The following is a 27,202-nucleotide window of genomic DNA, read 5'->3' on the forward strand; positions in this document are numbered from 1 at the left end:
TTCCAGGCGGCTCTGGTATTCACGTGGAGCTCTCAGCCGGACCTGTACTAAGCCCTCCCAGCGCTAAAGGCCTAGCTGCGCAAGCCTGTGGTTACCTCAGCTAATCTTAGAGCAACTCTGCTGAGGGCACTGCCTGGGTTTTGTTCTGATCTCTCCAAGGTCACAGCAGTGGGATGGGGCCTGGAATCCAGACAACTTCAGTCTTCTGCCCATTGCACAGCAGTTGCGCAGGTCTCTCAAGAATAGCGAGGGCCCCAGCTGGTCTATCAGGGCCTGATCCCGATGCCTGGTAGTCGGGCCTCAGAAAGGAAGGCTCTCCACACCTGACTGTCAGTCTGGCATCCCTCCCAGCACCCTGGGATGAGGATCATCTTCCCCTAGACAAATGAGACTGAGGTTCAGGAAGGAGACCAGGGCTCCCTAGACCCTTTGCACTTCCACACACCAGCACACTGGACTGCCAGCTTCTGCCAACAAAAGGTATTTCTAAAATGACCATCTATTTCCACCACCACTTCCTTCATAAAGCAAAAGTCCCCTTTAATGCCAAAACTGGGACAGGGAACACAATGGCAGACTAAGTCCTTGAAAATGAACAAGTAGCGGGGCAGTGGGGGTGCACACCTTTTATCCCAGTTCTCAGGAGGCAGAGGCGGGCAGATCTCTGTGAGTTCGAGACCAGCCTGGTCTATAGAATGAGTTCTGGAACAGCCAGGGATACGCAGCGAAACCCTGCCTCAAAAAAAAAAAAAGCAAAAAAGAAAGAAAGAAAATATATATAATCTTTGCAGTTATGTTTCTCTTCTGTGTAAGTCACAAACAGGCATGGGAAAACTGTGGTCCTTGTGGGCACACAAGGGATTTTGTGGTGTTTGCCAGGCTTCTGTCTGCTCTGCCCCTACAGGTAGTCAAATGCTGGAGTCCTATACATCCTCACTGTCCTGGCCTCAGGAATCCCCCTAGTCCCCTCCGTTCACACAGCTCATGACCTCCTCTATGACCTCAGTTCCCTTTGACTTGAGCCCTGCCGGTGACAGGCTAGTTCAGAGAAGTGTCTTGTCTGTCCACAGGAAGAGAACAGGCATTGATTCTTGACAGGTGCCATGCCATGTCCATACACTTGGACTGAATTGGTGGAGCGGTTTGCTTGAAAACTGTCAACACAGTGTGGTGGTTCACACCTGTAATCTCAGTATTCGGGAGGCTAACACAGGAGGGTCATGAACTCAAAGCTAGCCTGGGCTACATCGCAGTTCTTTTCTCAAAAAAAATTACATTAAGCCAGACATGGTAGCTCACAACTTTAATCCCAGCACGCAGGAGGCAGGGGTAGGTGGATCTCTGAGCTTGAGGCTAGCCTGTTGAGTTCAGCCAGTGTCACAAAGACCCTGAAAAAAATTCTACAGTCCTGGCTTCCATTACCCAGCACTGACACATGCGGACTGTTGCTTTGTGTGACGATTTCAACAATGAACACAACCAGTACCCAAGTATAGACACTATTCTCTGACTTGCCTCTTCTACCATGTAGGAACTGGTTCTTCTGCATTTAGCCTCGTGACAGCTACGTGGATCGCCACTTGTTTGCAGCTGGATGAATACATCAGTTTATCCTTTTACAAGACAGTGAACTACCCCACCCTCCTGCCAAATGCTGCGTGCCATGGTGCACACCAATAGTCCCAGCGTAGGCTGAGCCAGGAAGACTGCTGTGAGTTCAAAGCCAGGCTGGGCTACAGACTGAGGCTGTCGCAAAGGAACCAAAACACCAACAATTCTATGAGTTCTCACGTCCTTCTCAGAGCACCCACTTTGAGATAGGTCTGAAAGAGAGGGCACAACCCCAGACCGACCAACACATGGGCTAAGCTGTTGAGCAATGAGCGAGAAGCGTGATGCAGAAGCAGTCCCTGCACCTGGCCCCAGGGCTGCCCTCCACTTCCCCATTGTGTGGCTTCAGACCTCTCCTCTCTCCTCCAAGAGCCTCCCCCCACCCAGCCACCCCAGACCCTTCCCTGGGGCCCAGCCTTTCTTGCTCTGTCACCAGATGGAACGCCAATGTTTCTGACAGCCTGTAGCCCTGTCAGCTGCACCGCTGGTCTGCACCGCGCAGTTCCAGCTGTGACCCACTACGTTATCATGTATTTCCCAGTTCCCGAGTGTGCTCTGACCGCCTCCACCTGATCCGGACACTATAGGGCATTCTGGATGACGCAGCTTATTATAATCCATGACAGTTTTATATGTGTCCACCCATGCCAGGTCAGAGGCAGCCATCCCCAAATCAGGAAGAGGTGGCATGCTGCTCCTGGAGACCTCCTCCCTTCCCATGCAGTGATGACAGTAGTATTCCCAACACACCCACTCTAACCCAGTCCTAGTGAGCCTCCAATCCCAGACTTGCTGGAGAGAAGGTACCCTCGGAAGGTGGGCTTCCCCTCTCCAGTCACTGCCATCAAATCACACTTCCTGCCTGCTCCTAGACATGCTTAGTTGTTGGTGCATGGTATTGAGAAGGACCAGAACTGCAGACTTGGTAGCAGTCTGAGGTTCCTGGCTAACTCCTTCCAGATGTGTTCACCTGGCCACAGGAGTAGCAGCAGAGGGACCCGGTGGAGGGCTGATGTAGATAGATAACCCTTTGGAAGAGGCTGTGCTGAGCCGTGAAGTCTTCACTTCCTCTGTTCACTGTAAGTTCCCAACCACAAGTGCCAAAGCAGAGAAGCAGGCAGCACGCGACCTGACCCCAGCAGCCGCAGCCAGAGCGCCAGCCTAACCATGTACCTTGAGGTAAGTTCTGCTGCTCAGCTCAGCTACGTTACAGTACCAAGTGGCCAAGCTTCTGTGCCAGGGACAAGTCTGGACTGGCCCACAGCCCAGGCAGGGACACCAGAGAGTTGAGGAAGCCACATGGAATGAGTGCATTACTGGGATTTAGGAACCCAGCCTGGCCACTAACCACAGGCATGTCTCCTGCCTCTGTGGCTTGGATGCCTCACCAGCAAATGTCACATTGGAGAGACTCAACCTTGGTGATCTCTAGCTCGGAGACAGTTTGGGATGAGGTGAAGGGTGAAGAGGATTCGGGCTATCCAGGGAAGTGGAATACCCACATTGTTCTAGCTACCTAGGAGGCAGAGGCAGAAAGCTCACTTGAGCCCAAGAGGTTGAAATAAGCCTGGGGAGACCTTCCTACTGGGGAGCTCAGTGGGTGCCGACATAGCTGCACAAGCCTCTGGGTAGGGGACGGGGAGTGTACATGTGTGCATGGTGTGCGTAGGGTGCACAGGGGTTTGTAGGAAAGCCTTCTGTGAGTCCAGGAAGCTGGGGTCTCCAGATAAGGGCTGAGGGGGGAAAGGAGGGCCAGGGACCTGAAGATGAAGTGGGGAGGGATCACCTGGGGAGGCAGGTGGTTTTGATCCCGGTGTGGCCACAATATTGAGGCAGACAAGCCACAAGAGGGAAGGGAAAGAGAATAGAAGGCTCCAGACCTGGAAGGACATTCCTCCTGCTGCAAAGGACACCTGGCTTGTGTGATCATCCAGAAAGGGTCTGGGGGTCGCCAGCCTTTGAGACTACAAGTCACTGTTCCAGTAGGTGGAGTTAAGGAGGAGTGGGCCCGGGAGAAAGAAAGTGACAGCTCAGGGTCTGACCCTGACAGAGCTATTGCTAAGGGAAACACTCATCAGAATAAATGACAAGGCACAAAGGGGCAAGACAGTTGCCAGGCCTTTACAGAGAATGGCCTCCCTTCCCTCTTTCCCCTTCCTTGGGCAGGTTAGTGAACGTCAAGTGCTAGATGCCTCGGACTTTGCCTTTCTTCTGGAGAACAGTACCTCTCCTTATGATTACGGGGAAAACGAGAGCGTCTTTGACTCCCCGCCCTGCACACAGGACTTCAGTCTGAACTTTGACAGAGCCTTCCTGCCAGCCCTCTATAGCCTCCTCTTTTTGCTGGGGCTGCTAGGCAATGGGGCTGTGGCTGCTGTGCTACTGAGCCAGCGCACTGCCCTGAGCAGCACAGACACCTTCCTGCTCCACCTGGCTGTGGCCGATGCACTGCTGGTATTGACCCTGCCGCTATGGGCAGTAGACGCTGCTGTCCAGTGGGTTTTTGGCTCTGGCCTCTGCAAAGTGGCAGGTGCCCTCTTTAACATCAACTTCTACGCAGGGGCCTTCCTGCTGGCCTGCATAAGCTTTGACCGCTATCTGAGCATAGTGCATGCCACCCAGATCTACCGCAGGGACCCCTGGCTACGCGTAGCCCTCACCTGCATAGTTGTCTGGGGACTCTGTCTGCTCTTTGCCCTCCCAGACTTCATCTTCCTGTCAGCCAGCTATGATCAGCGCCTCAATGCCACTCGCTGCCAGTACAACTTTCCCCAGGTGGGTCACACGGCTCTGCGTATCCTGCAGCTGGTGGCCGGTTTCCTGCTGCCCCTTGTAGTCATGGCCTACTGCTATGCCCATATCCTGGCTGTGCTGCTGGTCTCCAGAGGCCAGAGGCGCTTACGAGCCATAAGGCTAGTGGTGGTGGTGGTGGTGGCCTTTGCTGTCTGCTGGACCCCCTATCACCTGGTGGTGTTGGTGGATATCCTCATGGACCTGGGAGTTTTGGCCCGAAACTGTGGTCGAGAAAGCCACGTGGACGTGGCCAAGTCAGTCACCTCGGGCATGGGCTACTTGCACTGCTGCCTCAACCCACTGCTCTATGCCTTTGTGGGGGTGAAGTTCAGAGAACAAATGTGGATGCTGCTCATACGCCTGGGCCGCTCTGACCAGAGAGGGCTCCAACGTCAGCCATCATCTTCACGGCGGGAATCTTCATGGTCTGAGACGACAGAGGCCTCCTACTTGGGCTTGTAACTCTGGAGTGAAACTGTAGCCTGTGCCACCCAGGTCCTAACCCATGCAGGTTCTTCTCCTCCTTGTGGCTGGGCTAGCTCTGACTCACACAGAACGTCGCTGCTGGGACCCACTGGCAGCCCAGCACCTCCAGGTCTCCCGAGAACTACTCTCCCAGCTGCCTCAGCTGCCACGCGCCCATCCTGCTATTTCAGAGCTAGCTGCCTGGAGCACCACTACCCTTTGAATTCGAATTCGGCAAGTAGAACTCAGCCTTCCCTGTGTGAGGGGAGTGAGAGGTGATGCACGGAGAGGGCCAGCCCTTGCTCGCCACTGAATGTGCCTGTGGTCCCCTGCATGTCAATATCCGCGCACTTTTATGCCTAAAACTCTGCTTCAACTTGCAATAAACGAGATAATGAGGACCAGGGTGTATTGCCAGTCATCATTTGGGCGGGGTCTGACTGGGCTCAGGAGTGCACTTCCTGCCTCATCCTGCCTGACCTAGAGTCTACCTTTTTGCCCTCCTAGGCTCTGCTGTGCCCTCTGCTGGACCCCCTGTTGTCTTAGTAAAGCTGCTAGACACCCTCATGGGCTTGGGTGATGGCAGTGAATAAGTCTAGGGACACTTTGGGGCTACTAGACATCAATAAGCCATAACTCCTGAGTCCCAGCAGCTCCGGCCAGCAGGGAAGGCGCAGTAAAAATGAACAAATGCCAATAAATCTATGCTACAAAGCAAAGGGGTGGCACACGCTGAGTCCATGACTGAGCTTAGTGGCAAGAGCTGTCTGGCAGAAGAGAGGGCAGCAGCAGAGGCAGAGAGGCTGAAAACAGCAATGCTTTGGGGAGTTGATAAGTGGTTTAGCTACGCCAGATGTGGTGGTACAGAACAGTGTTTGGGAGTCAGAAGCAGGTGGATCTCCATGAATTCAAGGCCAGCCTGGTCTATAGAGAAAGTTCCAGGCAAGCCAGAGCTACACAGGACTGATGGTGATGAGGCTGTAGGATAGCCTGGGATAAGGCAATGGGATCATAGGCCAGTCAGAGAACCTTGTATTGCTTATTTGGGTAATACCGGATCTTACTGGGGAGAAATAGGCTTGGGAAAAAGGTGGGGAAAATGGGGCTGAGGAGATGGTTCAGTTGGGAAGAATGCTTGCCGAGCAAACACGAAGACCCAAGTTCAGACCACCAACACCTTTGAAAAAGCTGGGCATGACCAAGTGTGCCTGTAACCCCAACACTGTGGGGTAGGTTGGCTGCCTGCGGGCCTGGAGTTGGGGGAAGATATAAGCTCCGGGTTCATGAAGAAATACGGTGGAGAGCAATAGAGCACACCCAATATGCTCCTCTGACCTTCACATACGTGTACACATGTACACACACACACACACACACACCAGCAACAGAGCCTGATGGTTTGCTAGCAGTAGTTAGCACATAGCCACCAAGAAGAAATGGTCAATAGGAGCATTTTCCATGTCTAAAGCGAAGTGGAAAAAATAACCAGAGCAATGGATAAGGAAAATGTGGTACATTTACACAGCGGAGTACTACACAACAGAAAAAAATAATGACATCTTGAAATTTGCAGGCAAATGGATGTATCTAGAAACATCATATTGATGGGCGGTGGTGGCGCAGGCCTTTAATCCCAGCATTTGGGAGGCAGAGGCAGGCAGATCTCTGTGAGTTCGAGGCCAGCCTGGTCTACAGAGCTAGTTCCAGGACAGGAACCAAAAAAGCTACAGAGAAACCCTGTCTCGAAAATCAAAAAAAAAAAAAAAAGAAAGAAAGAAACATCATATTGAACGAGGTAACCCAGACCCAGAAAGACAAATATCATATTACTCATAGGTGGTTTTTAAACATAAAGCAAAGAAAACCAGCCCACAAACCACAATCCCAGAGAACCTAGACAACAATGAGGACCCCAAGAAAGACTTACATAGATCTAATCTACATGGGAAGTAGAAAAAGACAAGCTCTCCTGAGTAAATTGGGAGCATGGGGACCATGGGAGACGGTTGAGGGGTAGGTGAGAAGAGGGAGGGGAGCAGAGAAAAATGTATAGCTCATTAAAAACAATTGAAAAAAATAACCAGAGCTTTCCAGAATGGCAGGTGACAGGGCTACCCACTGCACATCAGTCCTCCCAGTCAAGTCACAGATGTGCCATGACCCTCTGTGACAGGCTGGACTTTGTTTGAAGCTGCAGATATGCTAGAGCCCAGGAGAAAAGGAATGGAAGCAGTTAGCTGGGGAAGTTTGTCCTACGCTATATATGCCTACAGTCACATCTAGTCTCGGTGCTCCAAAGACTACTCCATCCTTCTACAAAATGAAAAGCAAGAGGAAAATGTTAAAATAATATACCCTGCTTATTAAAGTATCAGTAATGGTACACTGATAAAGATAAGCATTATTTGTAGCAGGCCTCAAAAACTGGACCCCTCAAGACATCCGTGCTCTAATCCCCAGAACATGCGATCAGGTCACTTTACATGGTAAAAGGGACTAGCTGTGCACTGTGGTACATGTCTGTAATCCAAGTACTTGGGGCAGGAAGAGCAACAATACAAAGCTAGCCTGGGAGACATAGTGGGTTTGAGACTAGCCTGGGGTGACATAAGGAAAGTCCTGTCTCAACAACCAAACAGAAGCGTGTGGTAGTATATACCTGCAATCGTAGCTTTAAGAGGCAGAAGCAAGAGGATGTCTGTGAGTCTGAAGTCAGCCTGATCTACCTAGTAATTTCCAGACCAGTCAGGGCTACAACACCGTCTCAAAAAAAAAAAAAGCCAACAAACATGGCAAAGGGGAACTGAGGTCGCTAATCTGTGACCCAACTGATTTTAAAATTAGATTTTGGCAGGTCATAGTGGTGCATGCTATAATCCCCAGTATTTGGAAGGCAGGCAGAGACAGAACTGGGAGTTAATGACCTACCTAGGCTACATAGCGTCCAAGGTCAGAGCTGAGCCAGGTGGGTAAGCAGATGAAGTTACTTGTCACCAAGTCTGACAACCTGAGTTCAATCCCTGGGATCCACAAGATAGAAGAGTACTGACTTCCAAAATTTGTCCTCTGACTTTATATGTGTGCTATGACACAAACATGGCCCCTCCCCCACAATAAATGTAATAAAATTTTTTTAAAGAATTCAAGGGCAGCCTAGGCTATATGAGACCTATCAAAAATAGTAATAAATAATAAAAATAATAATGATAATAATGGGCTTGAGAGAGGGCTCAATTTGTGAAGTACTAATCATGTATGTACAAGGAGCTGAATTTGGTCTTAGCAACCACATAAAAAGTTAAGCATGGTGGTGTGCACTTATAACCCCAGTCCTGGGTGGGTGGTGACAGGAAGAACACAGTAGCTTGCTGGTCAGCCAGCCTAGCCGAATTGGAAAGCACTACAACCACATGAGACACTGTCTCAAAAAACAAGGTGGACAGCTCTTGGAAATGAAACCAAAGGTTTGTCACTGGCTTCCACGTGCATATACACATGTACACATGTGTTCCAAGAAAAGCGCGCGCGCGCGCACACACACACACACACACACACACACACACACAGAGAGAGAGAGAGAGAGAGAGAGAGAGAGAGAGAGAGAGAGAGAGAGAGAGAGAAGAATTCTCTAAGTGGACCCCAAGTCTCTAGAAGTGAACAGAAAGTAAAAAAGATGTTTTGTCTCAAAGAAACTGTAAGTCCCAAGTCCCGGTCTCTGGCCTCCATCTTTGGAGACCCTGTCCTTGTGCCCACCAAGCCTTGACCCCTCCCTGGAGGAGTGTCAAGACAGCCTGCCAAAATCTTGACCACTCTTCCAGTCTACTTAAACTGCTTCCTCAGAAGGTCCCCTGGTGGTCTCTCCCCCACACACCGTGGTCATGTTCACGGTCTCCCGGTCGACCCCCCCCCCCCGTGGCCACCTGCGAATGCTGGAATCCCATTAAACCTGGATATTTTTAATTTGGCTTGTTGTGATTTGGCTTGATTGAGATTTTTGCATTGGCAGAGAGCTCACATTAGGAAAAATTCCTAACAGAAACCTTGAAACGGGTTGTGGAAGGCCTCTAGGTACTGGAAAAGAAATGGATTTCCAGAAGTTCCCATCAACACCTTAATCATAATCTAGGTGACTCATCCTAGATTCTTGACCTTATTATAATATAATAGAATATCCGTGCTGCTCTAAGCCACAAGTTGGTGGGCATTTTCTGTGGCATTCACAGGAGTACATACACTAAAACAATGTTGGGTCCTATCCACACCCTCAATAGCTCCCAGAGATAGGCAGTCTGCTCGAGCACTTGAATAGGAGAGCTGGAATGTGAGATGGAAACATTTATTTTCTGAATGATTGCATGCTTCACTCAAATCCATGAGCAGCTGGAATTCATGAAGCAGGCTGGCTCCTCACACCCGAGGAGGCATAACAAGCTAGCAGAGTACTCACTACGAGCCACTTACTCTGTTGTTCTCACTGCTCTCCCTCCCAAGAAACAGCCTTTTCTTCTGACTCATTCCAAGTTAAAACCCAATGTGGATCCAAAGGGCTTCGAGTATTGTCAAGAGCTGTATGGTTAGCAAAAGAACTCTTTATTAAGAACAATCATCAATAATAACAAATCAGAAAACACATTTAAACCCCAATACATAAAACCTTACAGAAATAGTTTTCTAGAACTTCTTGCCAGTAAAGGATTTGGCTCACATAACTATATTCCAGGCAAACCTTAAGGATTTGCCTTTTGTTTACTGGCAAAATAATCCTTGCTGAGTCTTTTCATCACATTCCCATGGCTGATTCCTGCCGTGCCGTTAAACACGGCTCTATAATTCTCCTGCACATATTTGGCAAATGGTCTCACATAGGGCACCATGGGGGTTCCATCCTTGCGAAACAATGGCAGCAAGACCAGATGCCCTTTGCATCTGGCACAGATGAAGCGTTTAGTGTTCAGCGATCTGGTGTAGCGGCCAATCCTGGGGAGAAAGGAGATACCACAGCACAATAACAAATTAATCACGACCCCTCAACAGCAGCTCCAACTCCTCAGCTTTATGCTCAAAGCAATTTTCTGTGAGTTCTGAGGAGCCCCAGGCAGCAGCAGAGTCAGGCCAGCTCAAATTCAGGGAGATAATGGAGAAAGAGAACGCAGAAATAGTGAGCTTGACTCCTTAAATTGGTCCATAGACTTACTAAAGATTGATTTGGTCCTGCCATAGTTCAAGGCTACAAAGCTAGCTCAAGACTAGCATATAGGCCGGGCGGTGGTGGTGCATGCCTTTAATCCCAGCACTCGGGAGGCAGAGGCACGCGGATCTCTGTGAGTTTGAGACTAGCCTGGTCTACAAGAGCTAGTTCCAGGACAGGCTCCAAAACCACAGAGAAACCCTTTCTTGAAAAACCAAAAAAAAAAAAAAAAAAAAAAAGACTAGCATATAAAACTTGCCAGGAGCCTGTTTCAAAAAGACAAAAACAAAAATCATAAGAAAGAGGGCTGGCCAGGCAGTGGTAGCCTTTAACCCCAGCACTCGGGAGGCAGAGGCAGGCGGATCTCTGTGAGTTCAAGGCCAGCCTGGTCTACAAGAGCTAGTTCCAGGACAGGTTCCACACCCTGTCTCAAAACAAAAAACAAAACAAAAAAGAAAGAGAGAGAGAGAGAAAGAGAGAGAGAGAGAGAGAGAGGGAGGGAGGGAGGGAGGGAGGGAGGGAGGGAGGGAGGAAGGAAGGAAGGAAGGAAGGAAGGAAGGAAGGAAGGAAGGGCCGGGTGATGGTGGCACACGCCTTTAATCCCAGCACTCAGGAGGCAGAGGCAGGCGGATATCTGTGAGTTCGAAACCAGCCTGGTCTACAGAGCTAGTTCCAGGACAGACTCCAAAGCCACAGAGAAACCCTGTCTCAAAAAACCAAAAAAAAAAAAAAAAAAAGGAAGGAAGGAAGGAAGGGAGGGAGGGAGGGAGGGAGGGAGGAAGGAAGGAAGGAAGGAAGGAAGGAAGGAAGGAAGGAAGGAAGGAAGAAAAGAGGGCTGGCTGATGATATGGCTCAGGCAGGGGAGCCATGTAGTGTTTGCCTGGCAGCCATGAGTCCCTTAGCTCAATTCCCAGTACCAGAAAAAGAAAACAAACAGCTATTGGAGGCTGGAATAACAAAAGAATTGGGAAAAATCTGAAAAGGCCTTACCTGTATTTGCACAGCATGCATTCATAATAGATCTTGTAGTGAATTGTGTAGTTATGGCAACGGGTGACCTTAGGCAGTTCTGGGTGTACGGAATTGCATTTTTTAGCATAATATTGCCATGAGATACCATGAGAATCCCGGATGCCATCAAGCAGCCAGGAGGCTGCATGGCATAGTTCATGGATCAAGGTGTCCCGGATTCGATCTTGAGAGAGAAATGAAAAGAAACTGTCAGCACTAAAATGAATTTTCTTCTGATCTACTATCCCATAAGCCCTTGACTTTCACCCCTACCACACACAAGGCTGTCTCACAGAAGCACAGTCAGCTGCAATTGTTGCCTTCCCAGGATTCGGAGAGTCAAATTTCTACTCACATACAAGCTAGTTTTGGTTTTGACTGCTTCTTAAGTGGTCAGGTCTTTGGGGAGCAGCTCCAGCATGTTCATCCTTTTGTGGGACATTGCTCGAAATGTACCTGGACGAGGCTTGCTTTCTTCACACTTGGGACAAAGGTGGGCTCACAGGTATGTATGGCCATGAGATTTGGTGAGCAGAAGTTTGGGGTAAGAGAGAGATCTGAGCTGGGTTCTTTTATGAAAAAATTAATTACATTTATTTATTGTGTGTGTGTGTGTGTGCGTGCACATACATGCGCATGCATGTGGGGACCAGAGGACAACTTGTGGAAGCCAGCTCTTCCCTTCGACTATGTAAGTCCTGGAGAAGAAACTCAGATCAGCAGGCTGGATGGCCCTGAGCCTTCTCACCCCCCTCCCACACACCCGGGAGCTAGACTCTTAACAGCTGACTAAATTTAGAATTAGAAAGGCTATTTAAGTCCATACATGACCTTTAACCCTAGCACTTGAGAGGATGAAACAGGTGGATGACCCTGGGTTAGAGATCAGTTAGCATTATATGGCAAGATCCTATCTCAAAACAACTTTGCTTTGTTTAAGTATTTTTTTCTTACTGATTTTTTTTGTTTCTTTGTTTTGATTTTAGTTTTTTGTTTTCTTGTTTTTTTTTTTTTTGAGAGAGAGAGAACACAGGCAAACATACATAAAGGTAGGTGGGAAGAGTTGGGGGAGGGGAAAGAACATGATCAAAATACATTGTATAAAAATATTTTTTAATTAAAAACAAAAAAACCAGCAGCCCACTTCTGTAATCCCAGCACTGAAAGGCTGAGGCAAGAGGACTCTACAAGTTCAGGGTCATCTTGAGCTATATAGTATGAGGCCAGCCAAGGCTACACTAACCTGTACCCTCACCCTCCCTACCAAAAGGCGACCATTCAAAGCTGAGTTGGGGGGCAGACACCTGTATGTAGTTCCAGTTACTCAAAAAGCTGAGACGAGAGGTCTGCTTGAGTCCAGGGGTTCAAGACCAGCCTGGACAACATAGCAAGACACCATATCAGAAACAAGACAAAACACTTGATTCTAAAAATCTGTTGTCGCTGCTATTCGATGGCATACTACTTACACGGCATGTGTGAGGCTATAGTCTCCAATATGGTGGGAGCATTCGGGAGAAGTCAAACAAAATGTAAGTAATGATTGGATCTACAAAACCACGGGCTGCCTTTTGAGAGCCAATGGGCAAAGAATGGATAAACCATGGGCTAGCAGCGAGCAGTGAGAAGCCAGATAAACCACATGAAGCAGGAGCAGACTACCATGGCCTTGAAAACCAGGCTCTGAGCAGGAAAGCAACATAGTAGCACACACACACAAACTGAGGGAACAGAAGGAGGGGATAAGTCACCAGACTTTGACAAATGAAAAACTGTCTGGCTAGAGCGGGCATCTTGACCCTTGGCAATTGAGAGAATGGAGACCTGGCTTTGGCAAAGGAAATGTGCAGATGGGCCTGGAAACTACGTTGAATTCCTAGGAAAGGTGAGCCATCTAATAATGATGTCCTCTAAGCAACATACAGAATGCCTACCCACATGGAAATGACAGTTCAAAGCTGTGACATAGGTTGCCGGGGATGAGTAATTTAACAGATCAGAAGGACAGGGTGCTAGGGTAAATCCACCATAGTCCTGGAATCACCTGCAGAGTCGCAGACTTTCGGAGAAATTGAAATCTTAGCATAGCGCTGCCTCTTGGGTTGTTGTATCTCATGGGTAGTGCATAAACCAGCAGTCCGCAGCATCTTTTTATTCCAAATGATTTCTATTTTCTCTGGCAACTGAAAATGAAAAGCAAACAAAAGTATCAGAAAGCAGTTCTAAAGGTTTACTTTTTTTAAAAAATGTATGTGTATGTGTATAAGCCTGAGTTTATATGTACCACATGTGTACCAGAAGAGAGTGTCAGGTTCCCTGGATCTGGAGTTATAGAGCAGTTGCAAGCTTCCAAGTGCATGCTGGGAACCAAACCTGGGTCTGTTGCCAGAGCATTAAGTGCTCTTAACTGCTAAGCTATCTCCCTAGAAACAACTCATATCAGAAAATAAGAATAAGAGTTTTTCTCCCTCTGAGAAAAAGTAAGAGGACATGCCAATGTGGACGAGGGAAATTTCACAAGGCGCCACCCCTAGATGAAACGCCACAGGCAATAACTGCCCTACAGAAATAATCAGTTTTCCAGTGATGAACTCTTATTGGCTATACAATCCCAAGAGGTCTGCTCTAAACACATAGGAACAACACTAAATGGACTCAGTAGGTTTTACACATAGCCAGGCGGTGGTAGCGCACACCTTTAATCCCAGCACTTGGGAGGCAGAGGCAGGCGGATCTCTGTGAGTTCGAGACCAGCCTGGTCTACAAGAGCTAGTTCCAGGACAGGCTCCAAAACCACAGAGAAACCCTGCCTCGAAAAACCAAAAAGAAAAAGAAAAAAAAAAAGGTTTTACACATACTACACACACACACACACACACACACACACACACACAAAGAGGTCATTAATTTGAGAAGTGGAGATATAGGAAGAACAGGGGTGGTAGAAATGACACAAAGATAGTAGTCACATATGAAATTCTCAAAAAATAAAAACAAAGTAAGAGGAACTGTCTCCTACATTCTTGGCTCTGAGTACATGAGTTGCTGAAGAAAAATTTATGCAAATAAAAAACAAATCTAAACATTGAAGTCCTGGGAATGACAATTAATAGGTTAATCAGGACACAAGGAAGGAGATTTTTTAAGGCCACACAAATGTAAGGATTTTGTGCACAGATTCATGGATCCAAGAAGGGGGCAGTCAAGGAGAGAAGTACAAGCCTATTGAGGTAGGCAAGCAGCTGCTCAACTCAGAATGCTTTTGGGTTCCACTCATGTGCTACAACATTGCTGGCACGAGGGAGGGTACCAAAGGCTACAGAACCTTCAGGATATAAGAATTCCCTCCACAAAGCCTCTTCAGCAGAAGACTGTAACACTGGATTAAACAACAACAAACAATCTACCGGTGATGGTACAGCTCAGGGGTAGGGTGCTTTCCTCACATGCAGGAAGCATGGTAACAAATAAAAGAGCCCAAAACAAACAGGCAAAACAAGTGGCCAGAAGGTCTCTACCTCTGCATTTTCTAATCCAGTCCATACCACCAAGCTATTGACAGATGGATGTCATTCAGCAGTAGCTTCCTGTCACACATTCCTGTGCACTGGTTCCTACCAATTTAAACTTAACTTCTCCTAACCTACTTGCCAAGGCCATCGAAGACCAGACAACAAGAGCTTGCTGTGCCTAGGCCCTGTTCTAAGCACTTTATGATTATGGAAATATTGCAGTCTAATAGTAACTCTGAGGTAGTAAGTAGAATGGGCCTGAGTTCTGTACCATGGATTCAACAAACTGCAGATCAAAAATGACTACAATTTATTACATAAATGTACAAAACTGTCAGATAATAAAAAATGACAAAACATGCATCTGCTAGAAATATACACAGAGGACGAGCAGAGGACATTTTATATAAGGGATTTGAGCACCTGTAGATTTTGCCATTTGTTGAGGGGTACCAGAACCCGTTCCCTGCAGGCACACAAAGATGACTGCACTATTATTGGCCTCATTTTACAAGAGACATGGGTAAAATGAGGCTAAGCAACTCGTCCAGCTCCTTCTCATCATCTTCTTTACCTTACCACATGTCCTTTCCCTGCTGCCGTTCTCAGTACAAACCATTTTTTAAGGAGCAGGAGCCTCATGTCTTTCAGGAAATCCTATTTTCTGACTTCTCAGACTTTTCAGTCATTCTCCCTGTGCTAATCTCCTACTGTAATAGCCATCTGCTCATATATACAACCCAAACAAGTTCTCTCTCACACAAGCATTCTCTCTCATGTTTGCTAAGTCCAAAGTGCCCCCCCCCAAATACGGCAGCGCTGGTGACCATGTCCTAAACAGAAGGACTCTAACTGGGTAAACAGACGATTATTGGGTAAGAGCATCTAGTTCCTGATTAATCTGAACAGCTTATATCAGCACAAAGACCACTACCTGCTGACTATCATAAAATCTGCTTGCTTTCCCACTGTTTTGCTTCTCTCTGCCCCTCTGAGAGAGAGCCTTGGCAGTTTGGCCCCCAATAAGTCTTTCTTTTCTACCCATGGAGTGGTCCAGGTCTACTCAAACTAGCACAGCTCCAAGACATGAAGTAGACATGCTTAGTACAGCAGCCAAGCATGCTGGTGTACAAGAGGTATTCAATAGAAACTTAGTCGTTGTTTCTACCTTTCCATCAAAGACAGTGTGGTTAAGTAGTGCGTAGATTTTCTGAGCCAGTTCTTCCTTATTGTGCTTGAAATTCCTTCCAGAATACTCTTTTAACTTCTCAATGTTATTCAAGAAACATCCAGGAATTTTGCACATACGTTTCCTACAAAGGTAAATTCAAGTGAATTTTTCATGGCTAAAGAAATAAGAGAAGACATGCATAAAGGTCTAAAAACTTGCTGTTCTTTCCTTCCGGCTCATCATATATTAACATTTATTTCCCAGGCTCCATTCAGTGTTTCTCTTTACTTTTGGCACACATTCTCAAACGTATGAGGCCAGGTTTCAACCTCAAGGCTAATAACCACACCTACAGCTTCAGTCTCTGATGTTTCTGATTTTTCATTTATTCAATGTAAATTCCCAACAGATTTATGAGTCTATCTTTAGCCTAACAGGCTCCATAATGAAAATTCTGTCACAACTGACAGAAAACCTTGGAGGCATTTTGAATGCATTTTCCCTTACCCTGTGTTCAACTGGGATGTGAACTGCTATCTTCTGACTGTGGGCTCTCCCGGACAGCATCTGCTTTGCAACTCAGGTTCACCTCTCTCATCAAGTCCTGCCTTCCCCTTCATACAACAGCACTCTCTAACTACCAGGCTCTTTTCATTCTAACCCAGTACCCACTCACCTCCAGATTCATTTTGTTTCCTTCTGGCTTTTCCTTGACCAGCTGGCCTGGTATTCAAGGCCTGAGTCAATGTGATTCTAGCCACTGTTTCTACTCTGCTCAAAGTGGGCAGCTCAAACATTCGCTGGAGTGAATGGGGATTTCCCATTGTTGTGCTGCGGCATCAACTCTTTCCCGTGATACAGAGTGACCCATCTCTGCCTTTCCTGAGAACCACCAGTGGCATTTTAGTATTTGCAAAGAACCTCTCTTTGCATCATATCATTGTTTGTTCCCATCTCTATCTTGCAAATGAGGATACTAAAGCTCAGGTGTCTGACCCAAAAGTCAGAGACAATGGATCTTCTGACCCAAATCCTCAGTCTTTCCATTAAACCATGATTGGGCCAATGCTCAATTACTACTGATGTAAATAGAAGTGGGTTTTTTTAATTTGCTTTTTAGTGTTTGGTTTGTTTGGGTTTTTTTCTTTTTTCTTTCTTTCTTTCTTTTTTTTTTTTTTTTTTTTTTTTTGGTTTTTCGAGCCTATCCTGGAACTAGCTCTTGTAGACCAGGCTGGTCTCGAACTCACAGAGATCCGCCTGCCTCTGCCTCCCGAGTGCTGCGATTAAAGGTGTGCACCACCACCGCCCAGCTTTTTTTTTTTTTTTTTGGTTTTTTGAGACAGGGTTTCTCTGTAGTTTTGGAGCCTGTCCTGGCACCAGCTCTTGTAAACCAGGCTGGCCTCGAACTCACAGAGATCCGCCTGCCTCTGCATGTGCCACCACCGCCTGGCTTTTTAGTGCTTTTTTAAAATTTATTTTACATCGCGACTGAAGTTTCCCCTCCCTCTTCTCCTCTGCCCCAATCCACTTCTCCTCTATTTATGTTCAGAAAGGGGCAGGACTCCCATGGGTATCAACAAATCATGGCATATCAAGGTAAGGTAAGACTAAGCACCTTTCCTTGTATGAAGTATGAAGAACAGGCTCCCAAGAGCTGGCCAAAGTGTTAGGGACAGGTCCTGCTCCCATTGTTAGGAGTCCCAGAAGTAAAGCAAGCTACACTGCTGTGGAATATGCCTTTACACTGTGTGAATATATGTCACTGTGATTGATTTAATAAGGAAGCTGACTGGCCAATAGCTGGGCAGAAAGAGATTGGGCTAGAGAGCCAGACTAGGAGACTGCTGGGAGGAAGAAGGGGAGAGCCTGGAGTCTTCAGCAGAGACAAAGAAACAACATGAGCATGCCATACTGAGAAAAGGTACCAAGCCATGTGGCAGAGCGGAGATAAGAAATACAGGTTAATTTAAATGTTAATAGTTAGCTGGTAACAACTCTGAGCTATTGGCCAAGGGTTTCCAACTAATATTGAGTCTCTGCATCAGTTATTTGGGAAACAGCTATGAGACAGGAAACTCCATCTATACTACACAACTGTAACATATATGTAGAGTGCCTAGGTCAGTCCCATACAGGCTTCCTGGTTGTCAGTTCAGATTCTGTGAGTCCCTATGAGCCCAGGTAAGTTGTTTTTGTGAGTTTTCTTGTGATGTCCTTGACCCCTCTGGTGTCTACAACCCTTCCTCCTTCCTCCCTCTGGAAGTGTTTTTTTTTTTAGGAGATAGGCTCTTGTCACATAGGCAAGGCTGGAGCCAAACTCGTGGGAATCATTCTGCCTTTTCCTTCTAATTGCTAGTATTTACCATATGTGCCATTATACCTGGAGGAGGCTTTTAAAAAATTATGGCTAGAACAAACCACAACCAGATAGAGAAGCCCACAGAGCTAGAAAAATGAACTGCCAACACAGTGAGTTTGGCTTCACAAGCTCACATTTTTGCTTTAACACTAGATATGTATCAGCAAAGGCAGATGACAACCACTACCATCTGTCAGATGCAGCAGAGAATGGGACCTCCGTGTCTACTCAGAGAAAGCTAGCCTTTAGACTTATTAGCAAACTTTTCCTCAAAGTTTGTGCACCCCACATCCAAACTAACAACAAGCAGCCGAGACAAGAGCTCCGGGCAGCAGTGCAGGAGGCTCTCAGAGAGATGGAGTACAGGAAGATAGTGGTAAAAATTCAAACAGGCTAGTCACCTTCAGATAGGGTAGTGACAGGACACCAAGAGGCAGCTTCTCCTTTCTTCTGTCAGTCTCTAGCAAAGCAACCTGGCTCTTATCAAAACAAGCATCCCTACAGACAAAGCAGCTTAAACGCATACATAGAAACTGAGTGTGGTGATGCATGCATGCCTTTAATCCCAGCACTTGGGAAGCAGAGGCAGGCAGACTTCTGTGAGTTCAAGACCAGCCTGGTCTACAGTTACAGGACAAGTTCCAAAACTACAGAGAAACCCTGTCTCAAATGCTCCCCCCTCCCCTGCAAAAAAAAGCATATAGAATCCAGAGATGAAGCCTTGTTGATAGGGGATCCAAGAGCACACGGTAAACTGTCTCAATCATCTCAGCTACCCAAAAGCACAGGGACACAGTCTTTTTTCTCAGATCTAAACTGACCTCCCCTACCCAATGCCTGGCATACCTTTCCCCCTTCCCCTCCCTGAAGACAATTTTTCTCCCAAAATATAAGCTTAAGAGTATCACCAAGCTGAAGTAGTCAGTTCATCCCCAAGCACCACAAAACAAAAAACCCACAAAAAATCAAAATGCTTACACACACACACACACACACACAGATGCTTCTTCAGATATACTTTCTCTCTTTTTTCTTTTTTATTCCACCAAGACAGGGTTTCTGTGTGTGGCTTTGGCTGACCTGGAACTCTCTATAGACCAGGCTGGCTTTGAACTCAGAGATCTGCGTTCCTTCTCTTAAAAATAATTCAGCTGTAGCCAGGCAGTGGTGGTGCACACCTTTAATCCCAGCACTCAGGAGGCAGAGACAGGCAGACCTATGAGTTTGACCAGCCTGGCCCACAGAGTGAGTTCCAGGACAGCCAGAGCTACACAAAGAAAGCCTGTCTTGAAAAACAAAAACAAAAGATAATTCAGATATAAGTGTGCATTACCCCTGAATGGAAGTAAAGCAGGAGATAAAAATTGAAAATCCTATTTTGAGGGGGAAAGTGAGATTTTAAGAATAGAAATGAGAAAATGTAACAACTTCTAGCTTAAGTATTAACATGTCTTTGACTCATACAATCACTTGTTTTTAAGGGCTTCCTGTGACTCTTAAAGAACTCCAAATAAACTGGGCAGTGGTGGCGCATGCCTTTAAACCCAGCACTCAGGAGGCAGAGGCAGGTGGATCTTTGTGAGTTGAGGCCAGCCTGGTCTACAAGAGCTAGTTTCAGGACAGGCTCCAAAGCTACAGAGAAACCCTGTCTCGAAGAAAAACAACAACAAAAACAAAAAACTCTAAATAATCTACTTCACCCTAACCTTTTTCTCTGAGTCAAGGACGCTTTGAAAATTCACAGGATAGCATTGATGCAGCTCAGTGACACAGTGCTTCACAGCATGCTCAAATCTAAGGACTCTAACCCCAATCCTGTCTAACAAAACAAAACCGAAGAATACACACAAAAGGGGAAATGTGTTCATGGAGAAACCTGGAAGTCATTTTTAACTACCTTCTCTTCGAACTCAAATCAAAAAGTAGGCTTTCTCCACTGTAATTACTTTCTTCGTTGCTTTTTGAGATAAGAGTATCAGGTAGCTTCAGTCTGGCCTTGAACTCGATTTGTAGAGGGTGGCCTAGAACTCCTAATTGTCCTGCCTCTGCCTGCCAAGTGCTGGTATTAATGTGCCATCACATCAACTGTATTGGCTTATTAACTACAAACTGATGACCATCAGGCTGTGTCCAGCCTAATACATATTTTGGCTAGATATCCATCTTTGTCCTGATTTTAAGGACGAATGAAACTTTAGAGGCCAGAGCTGCTGTGAGGATGAAGGAAGCACACTCTGCCAGGTAACTGCTAGAATTTAAGTAGAGCACACAGGCCTGGTCCTTTGGCTGGATGGCTGGGGGTAGAGGGGTATACCATGACAACATACAGGACCAGAAGATGACCTCATCACTCTGTATGTACATGCCCACTTAGGGTCAGAAACTTTCATCTAACCAGACTCCTGTTCATTCCCTTGGAGTCTCTAGTATCTCCTGGATACTGGAATCAAATCCCATGCAAGTGAGTACTTTAGCAGTGCACATATCCAGTCTTTGCAACTTTCAACTTTTGCTGCAATGGGTTTCTTCTGTAAGGCCCCCAATTTTTTTGTCCACTATCAGTTAAAAAAATAAATAGTTGATTGTACCCTGAACATCAGTACCATCAAGCAGAAAGAGAAGCTCAAAAAGAGCTCTTCTAAGCTGGGCGGTGGTGGTGCACGCCTTTAATCCCAGCACTCGGGAGGCAGAAGCAGGCGGATCTCTGAGTTCGAGGCCAGCCTGGTCTACAAGAGCTAGTTCACAGAGGCTAGGTTGCACAAGCAGCTATGATGCCTGTATGGTGTACCCCATATATATCCCCAGCAGCACCTTCACCTAATTTGCATGTCTAACCTTGCCTTTTGCCTTCTTCCAGAACCCACGCACGGCACCAGTAACTCCAGCCAGAGACTTCACTCATTTTATTTAACAAATTTATTAAACATCTGTTACATGCCACTCACAAGGCTCTAGAGAATAAATCATTAAGAGTCCTCTTATGAACAAACTACCAAGAGGACAAATTTGGCAACATGTTACAACACGAGAAAAACTCCAAAACTGGGAACGCAGGATGGAGGAGTTAACTTGTGGCTGCATAGAGGACTTGACAATTCGAGTAGTGGGGGCATGTCAAGGATGATGACCCAAGATATCATAGGGACAGGAATTCAGGGGAAAAGCACTCCATGGGGACTGAACTGTAAATGTTAACATATTGGAGCATAAGATGGACATGGGAGCCCCCACCCCCATTTGCAGAAAGATCCTTTTTACTCGTGTGTATGTGCCCTTTTGCCTCTGCGTTTCTTTAATGGCATGCATTTGGCAGGTTGGTCTGATGATGTGGGCTCATCAGGGGGACTAGACTCTGCAGAGGCACTTGGCAGACTGGGCACATCCTGTGAGACTACCCGACGCCGTTTCCTACGTGATTTAGGTGGAGCCATGCATATAAATCTATTCTTTCTTTTCTTTCTCCTTTGTTGGGCCAGCAGAGCGGCCGCCTTTCTCTCCTTGGACTCTTGGGCTGTAACAATTTGCTGGAGCTCTGGCTCCAGCTCGGGCTCAGGCTCAGGCTCCAGCTCGGGCTCCGGCTCGGGCCCAGGTTCGGGCTCCGGCTCGGGCCCAGGCTCGGGATCCTGCTCTGGCTCGAGATCTCCCTCTGGCTCTGGCTCGAGATCTCCCTCTGGCTCTGGCTCGAGATCTCCCTCTGGCTCTGGCTCGAGATCTCCCTCTGGCTCTGGCTCGGGATCCCCCTCTGGCTCGAGATCCCCCTCTGGCTCGAGATCCCCCTCTGGCTCGAGATCCCCCTCTGGCTCGAGATCCCCCTCTGGCTCGATATCCCCCTCTGGCTCGATATCCCCCTCTGGCTCGAGATCCCCCTCTGGCTCGAGATCCCCCACTGGCTCGAGATCCCCCACTGGCTCGAGATCCCCCACTGGCTCGATATCCCCCTCTGGCTCGAGATCCCCCTCTGGCTCGAGATCCCCCTCTGGCTCGAGATCCCCCTCTGGCTCGAGATCCCCCTCTGGCTCGAGATCCCCCTCTGGCTCGATATCCCCCTCTGGCTCGAGATCCCCCTCTGGCTCGAGATCCCCCCCTGGCTCGAGATCCCCCTCTGGTTCTGGCTCTGGATCCCGTTCGGGCTCGGGCTCAGGCTCAGGCTCAGGCTCAGGCTCCTGCTCTGGCTCGGGCTCAGGCTCGGGCTCGGGCTCAGGCTCGGGGGGATCCCGCTCTAGCTCAGACTCAGGCTCCCTCTCGGGCTCCGGCTCAGGCTCCAGTGGTGGTTGTTTGGAACTTTTTCCAGGGGCCCCTATTTCACAAACATCAGCAGATGAAGTAGCCCCAAGAACAACACAATCAATTTCTTTTTCGAGAACAGGCATTTGGCACTCATCACTAGAAACATCTTTTTTCTGCTCAGAACCCTTTAAATTGAGACTGTCATCTTCATCATCGATAACAATTACTTGAGACTTCTGATCGCTGGAGCCCTTAACGTTAGAAGACTCATCAGAAGAAGACTCGTCAGAAGACTCATCTGAAATTCAAGAGACATCTATAAATATACTCCTTCTATCCAACCCACTCTGTATATATACAGACATCAGCAGGTTATTGAGCACAAATTAAAAAAACTGAGTGTTTGGACATTCTGAATCACAGTTAAAAATTATACTTATAGATTGTTTTCCCTGTATTTTGTGTTTTACTAAGAGTAATGACAGATAGATTAGCAATGAAAGTATTATGTATGCTATGCCCACTTTAAAATCACATTGTCTAAACAACATGAAGTACTTGCTCAGTTGTTCCTAAACACAAACCTGCTGCCTTGTGGTTCACAGCAAAATGTGGGCAATTACATCAATAAAGTGGTATTTCATTTATATCAAGCTAAAGTTCTCTAGCTTAAAAAACTTCTTTATTTAGTCCTATGACGTAGCTGGACTTTTGGTGATTTCTACCTTATACAAATAGTGTATAGAGTAGATAGTAGTTGGCACCTCCCCCAGCTCCAGTCTCCACCAAGCTGGAAAGAGGACTGAGCCATGCCTCTCACCCTCTCCTCTTCCTTGTCATACCCACCTATAAAGGATGGAAGGAGAGGAAGATGGAGGAGTGGAGTCTAGGCAAATAGAACCCTAAGGCAGCAGAAGAGTTGCAGCTGTGTTAGGAAACAGATCAAGGTGAGGAACCCAGCCATAGTTGGGCAGTGGTGGCTCAGGCCTTTAATCTCAGCACTTGAGAGACAGAGGCAGGTGTATCTCTGTGAGTTTGAAGCCAGCCAGGACTGTTATACAGAGAAACCCTGTCTCAAAAAAAAAAAAAAAGAAAGAAAAGAAAAGAAAGAAGAAGGAAGCCAGCCATATGACATCCAGCACATAATGAAAAAAGAAAGGGGGGCACTGGCCTCAAGGTCATTATAAACTTAAAAATGTGCAGAGTCAGATCCTAAAACTGCCACTTGTGCCAAGGCTTCAGAGCAGTTATTTCTCTAAGCAAAGATGATACTTGCCTTCACTGCTTATTTCACAGATCTTAGATCTCTTTTCCTCATAGAGAGAGTCAGAGTCTGAGTCAATCACCACACAGCTAAGTGATAAGGTGGAAAAAAACAAAAGAAAAATATGAGCATAAATATTCTTTCCTTCTGGGCAGTTTCCATATTTTCTACAATAAGCAGGATTACTTGTTAAGTTTTGGTTGTTTCCTACTACACTAACGCTATTCCCCTTTATTGGAACTACAACCTTTCAATTATTCCAATTACTCTATACACCTTTCCCCTTTCTTACAAACTTCCCAAAGGAGGCGTCTGTCAGCTACGAAAAGTAAACTGGGTCTTGTTAGAGTGCAAGTACTCAAAATAGTTTTGGTGGCAGGGAAAAATTCATTGGGAGCTTATCATTCTTCAACTCTGAGATGAATTTGTGTAAGAGAGCCAAAGAGCAAAGGTTCTCACTGACCCCTTGTCAACTTGACACAAAGATATCACTGGTAAGATAAAACCTTTCCTTTCTTGTTCATCATCAAGATCACACATTAATAAACATTACAATATAAACATTACAAAATTTACAAGTCCCGCAGTATTTAAAATTCCAAACACTTAAAAAAATTTTAGTATCTTTAACATATCAAATCTCTTAAAATCCGAAGTCTTTGTAAATTTTCAAAATCTCTTTACAAAGTTCAAAGTCTCTCAACTGTGGCCTTCTGTAAAAATCAAAACTAAGCACTATCTTACTTCAAGAGGGAAGAACCTTGAAGAGGGCACAGTCACAATCTAAATAAAGCAAAACCAAACTCCAACTGTGTAAATAATTCAATGTCCAATATCTGGGTTCAAGTCACGATCTTCTGGGCTTCTCTAAAGGACCACTTTTCTGGCTCCACCCACTATAGCCCACACAGATTGTCTCCTAAGATCAGGACGACTTCACTCCACTACTGTTGTTCTTGGTAGTTGTCCTATGGTACTGGCATCTCCAAAATGCGGAGGTCTCTTGCTGCAACTGTACTTTCACCAATAGCTTCTCCTGGGCTCTCTTCAGGGACTTCAGCCCTGCCACACAGTGCCAAGTCTCAGCTGCTCTCCACGATACCTTCATAACTTCAAAACCAGTACCACCTGGGTGACTCTTATACACTACCAGGTTCTGCTGCCAACACAAGGTACAACCTAGGTCACCTCTGGAGTACCACTTGTGTGTGCTAATTCTGAGAAAACACTTCCCACAAGATTTCACCTCAACAATGGTGTGTTCTTAATCACTGCTCATTTCTCAGCTCTAGTTGTCCAGCATCAATTATCCCAAAAAAAAAGCAAAGGTTTTTTTTCACTTTAGTGGTTTTGGTATCTTGATAATCACAACCAATTCTTCCACACACAGATTCTTAACAGAAGATACGTTTAACAGCCCTAATGAGAGTCTTTAAGTGATTTCCAATCTTCCCTCTGGAACTTCAAAAACCACACCTCCATCATCTGCATTTCTCTCAACACTAATCTTCCAAGTTCCCATAGAACATTTCACTAGGCTTGAACACTCAATGAATTTTCTGGCCCCGAAGTTCCAAAGTACTTTCACAATCGACCCCCAAATGACATGGTCAGGTCTGTCATAGCAATGCCCTACCCTGGCACCAATTTCTGTCTTATTGCTGTGATGAAGCACCATAACCAAAGCAACTTGGGGAGGAAATGGTTGATTTGGTCTATACTTCCACATCAACGAAAAGTCAGGACAAAAAGTCAAAGGAGTTTGGAGTCCTGGAGGCAGGAGCTAATGCAGAGGACATGGAGGAGTGCTACTTACTGGCTTGCTCATCATGTTTTTTCTCAGCCTCCTTTTTTATAGAACATAGAACCAACAGCCCAGGGATGGCACCACCCACAATGAGCTGTGCCCTGCCACATCAATCACCAAGAAATGTCCTACAGGCTTGCCTGCTGCCCAATCTTATGAAGGCATTTTCTTAGTTGAGGTTCCCTCCTCTCAAATGATTCTAGCCTGTGTCAAGCTGACATAAAATTAGCTAGCACATACTCTTTAGCCCAAGATATACTGGAACTCAGAGAAACTCTGCCTCAGCCTTCCAAGGGCTCTGATTATAGCCACAAACCCTCTGTATGATATACTTTTTAAAAAGTCATCATTGTAGGGGAAGTATATAGTGTGTGTGGGTGTGTGCATGTACCACAGAACACAATTGGAGGTTACAGGACAACTTTGTGAAGTCACTTCTCTTTCACCTTTACATGGATTCTGACGATCAAACTCAAGTCATCAGGCTTCTGTGGCAAGTACCTTACTTAACACAGTGATCCATCTCCTGAACATGAAACATTTTTGTGATGAATGAAAAGCACTCCAAATACCTGTTACTATATTTTTTTGTATCCATTATAGATACCAAGGCTAATCTATTTCTACTGTACATGATCTCTCTCTCTCTCTCTTTTTTTTTTTTTTTTGGTTTTTCGAGACAGGGTTTCTCTGTAGCTTTGGTGCCCGGCCCGGAACTAGCTCTTGTAGATCAGGCTGGCCTCGAACTCCCAGAGTGCTGGGATTAAAGGCGTGTGCCACCACCGCCCAGCTGTACACGATCTCTTTTATGCTGCCAAGTTGATGGGCCTTTGCTATCCTATTTACTACTCTAACCTTAAAGAACCTTTCTTTGAGGCTGGGTGGTGCACATGCCTTCAATTCCAGTACTCCGGAGTCAGAAGCAGGCACTCACGTGGTAGCCTGTAACTGGTTGTAATTCTGGTTCCAGAGGGTCCAACAACCCTCCTCTTGCCTTCATGGGTACAAGGCACACATACATAACAACAGGCAAATGTTTATACACATAAAGATAAGTATTTTTTCTTTTTAGAGTCTTTTTCCTGGGCATGGTGGCACATCTTTAATCCCAGAATTCAAAAGGCAGAGACAGGTGGATCTCAGTTTGATGTCAGTCTGGTCTACATAGTGAATTATAGGACAGTCAGAGATACATAGACTGTCTCAAAAAAAAAAAACTAAAAACTAAATGGCTTCTCTTAATTTCTAGCACAATGTCATCCTTTGGTTCTCACCCGATTTCTTTGCATTCCTTACTCACTTCTTTTGCTACAATTTACTGGGCCAGATCATTGAAAGCTCTAACTGCTAGGTTAAAAACCTTGATTTTTATATGATGAGCTATTTGAATTGGGCATCAATATAATTTCAGTACACTCAGCATATTCACCTAGAGGCAAGATGCAGACTAGATCACAGACAAAACGTCTTTTTGACTGATGGAGACTAAAAAATCATGGTTCAAAGACATTTTAAAAATCAAACTAACTGAGCATGCATTTAATCCTAGCACTTAGGAAGCAGAGGCCACAAGTTCAAAGTCAACCTTATCTACATAGTAAGTTCCAGGTTAGCCAGGGCTACATAGTGAGACCCTGTCTCAAAAAGCCAAAAACTAGCCATGTGTGGTGATGCATGTCTTTAATCCCAGCACTCAGGAGGCAGAGGCAGGCAGATCTCTATGAGTTAAAAGCCAGCCTGGTCTACATAGTGTTTCTGGAAAACCAGGGCTACATAGTGAGATCAAGTCTTAAA

General features: G+C 46.3%; 2 protein-coding genes across 2 annotated transcripts in view; one reads left to right on the plus strand and one right to left on the minus strand.

Annotated features, from left to right (window-relative positions):
- Positions 1-2,602: 2,602 nt before the first annotated feature.
- Positions 2,603-5,262, plus strand: Cxcr3 (C-X-C motif chemokine receptor 3). Its single transcript, XM_075957390.1, has 2 exons — positions 2,603-2,790; positions 3,778-5,262. Exons 1-2 carry the CDS (start codon positions 2,779-2,781, stop codon positions 4,864-4,866), a joined length of 1,101 nt encoding a protein of 366 aa, XP_075813505.1. The 5' UTR covers positions 2,603-2,778; the 3' UTR covers positions 4,867-5,262.
- Positions 5,263-9,450: 4,188 nt separating this feature from the next.
- Gcna (germ cell nuclear acidic peptidase) overlaps positions 9,451-27,202 on the minus strand; it is a 30,163-nt gene continuing 12,411 nt past the window's right edge. The window contains exons 5-8 of the mRNA XM_075956810.1: positions 15,749-15,893; positions 13,113-13,251; positions 11,048-11,252; positions 9,451-9,846 (exon numbers count right to left, since the gene is read on the minus strand). Of these exons, the coding sequence (XP_075812925.1) occupies positions 9,597-9,846; positions 11,048-11,252; positions 13,113-13,251; positions 15,749-15,893 (739 nt within the window). The 3' untranslated portion in view covers positions 9,451-9,596. The remainder of the gene's footprint in view (positions 9,847-11,047; positions 11,253-13,112; positions 13,252-15,748; positions 15,894-27,202) is intronic.

The sequence above is a fragment of the Microtus pennsylvanicus genome, chromosome X (genome assembly GCF_037038515.1).
Source record: "Microtus pennsylvanicus isolate mMicPen1 chromosome X, mMicPen1.hap1, whole genome shotgun sequence".
In the NCBI taxonomy this organism is placed as follows: Eukaryota; Metazoa; Chordata; class Mammalia; order Rodentia; family Cricetidae; genus Microtus; species Microtus pennsylvanicus.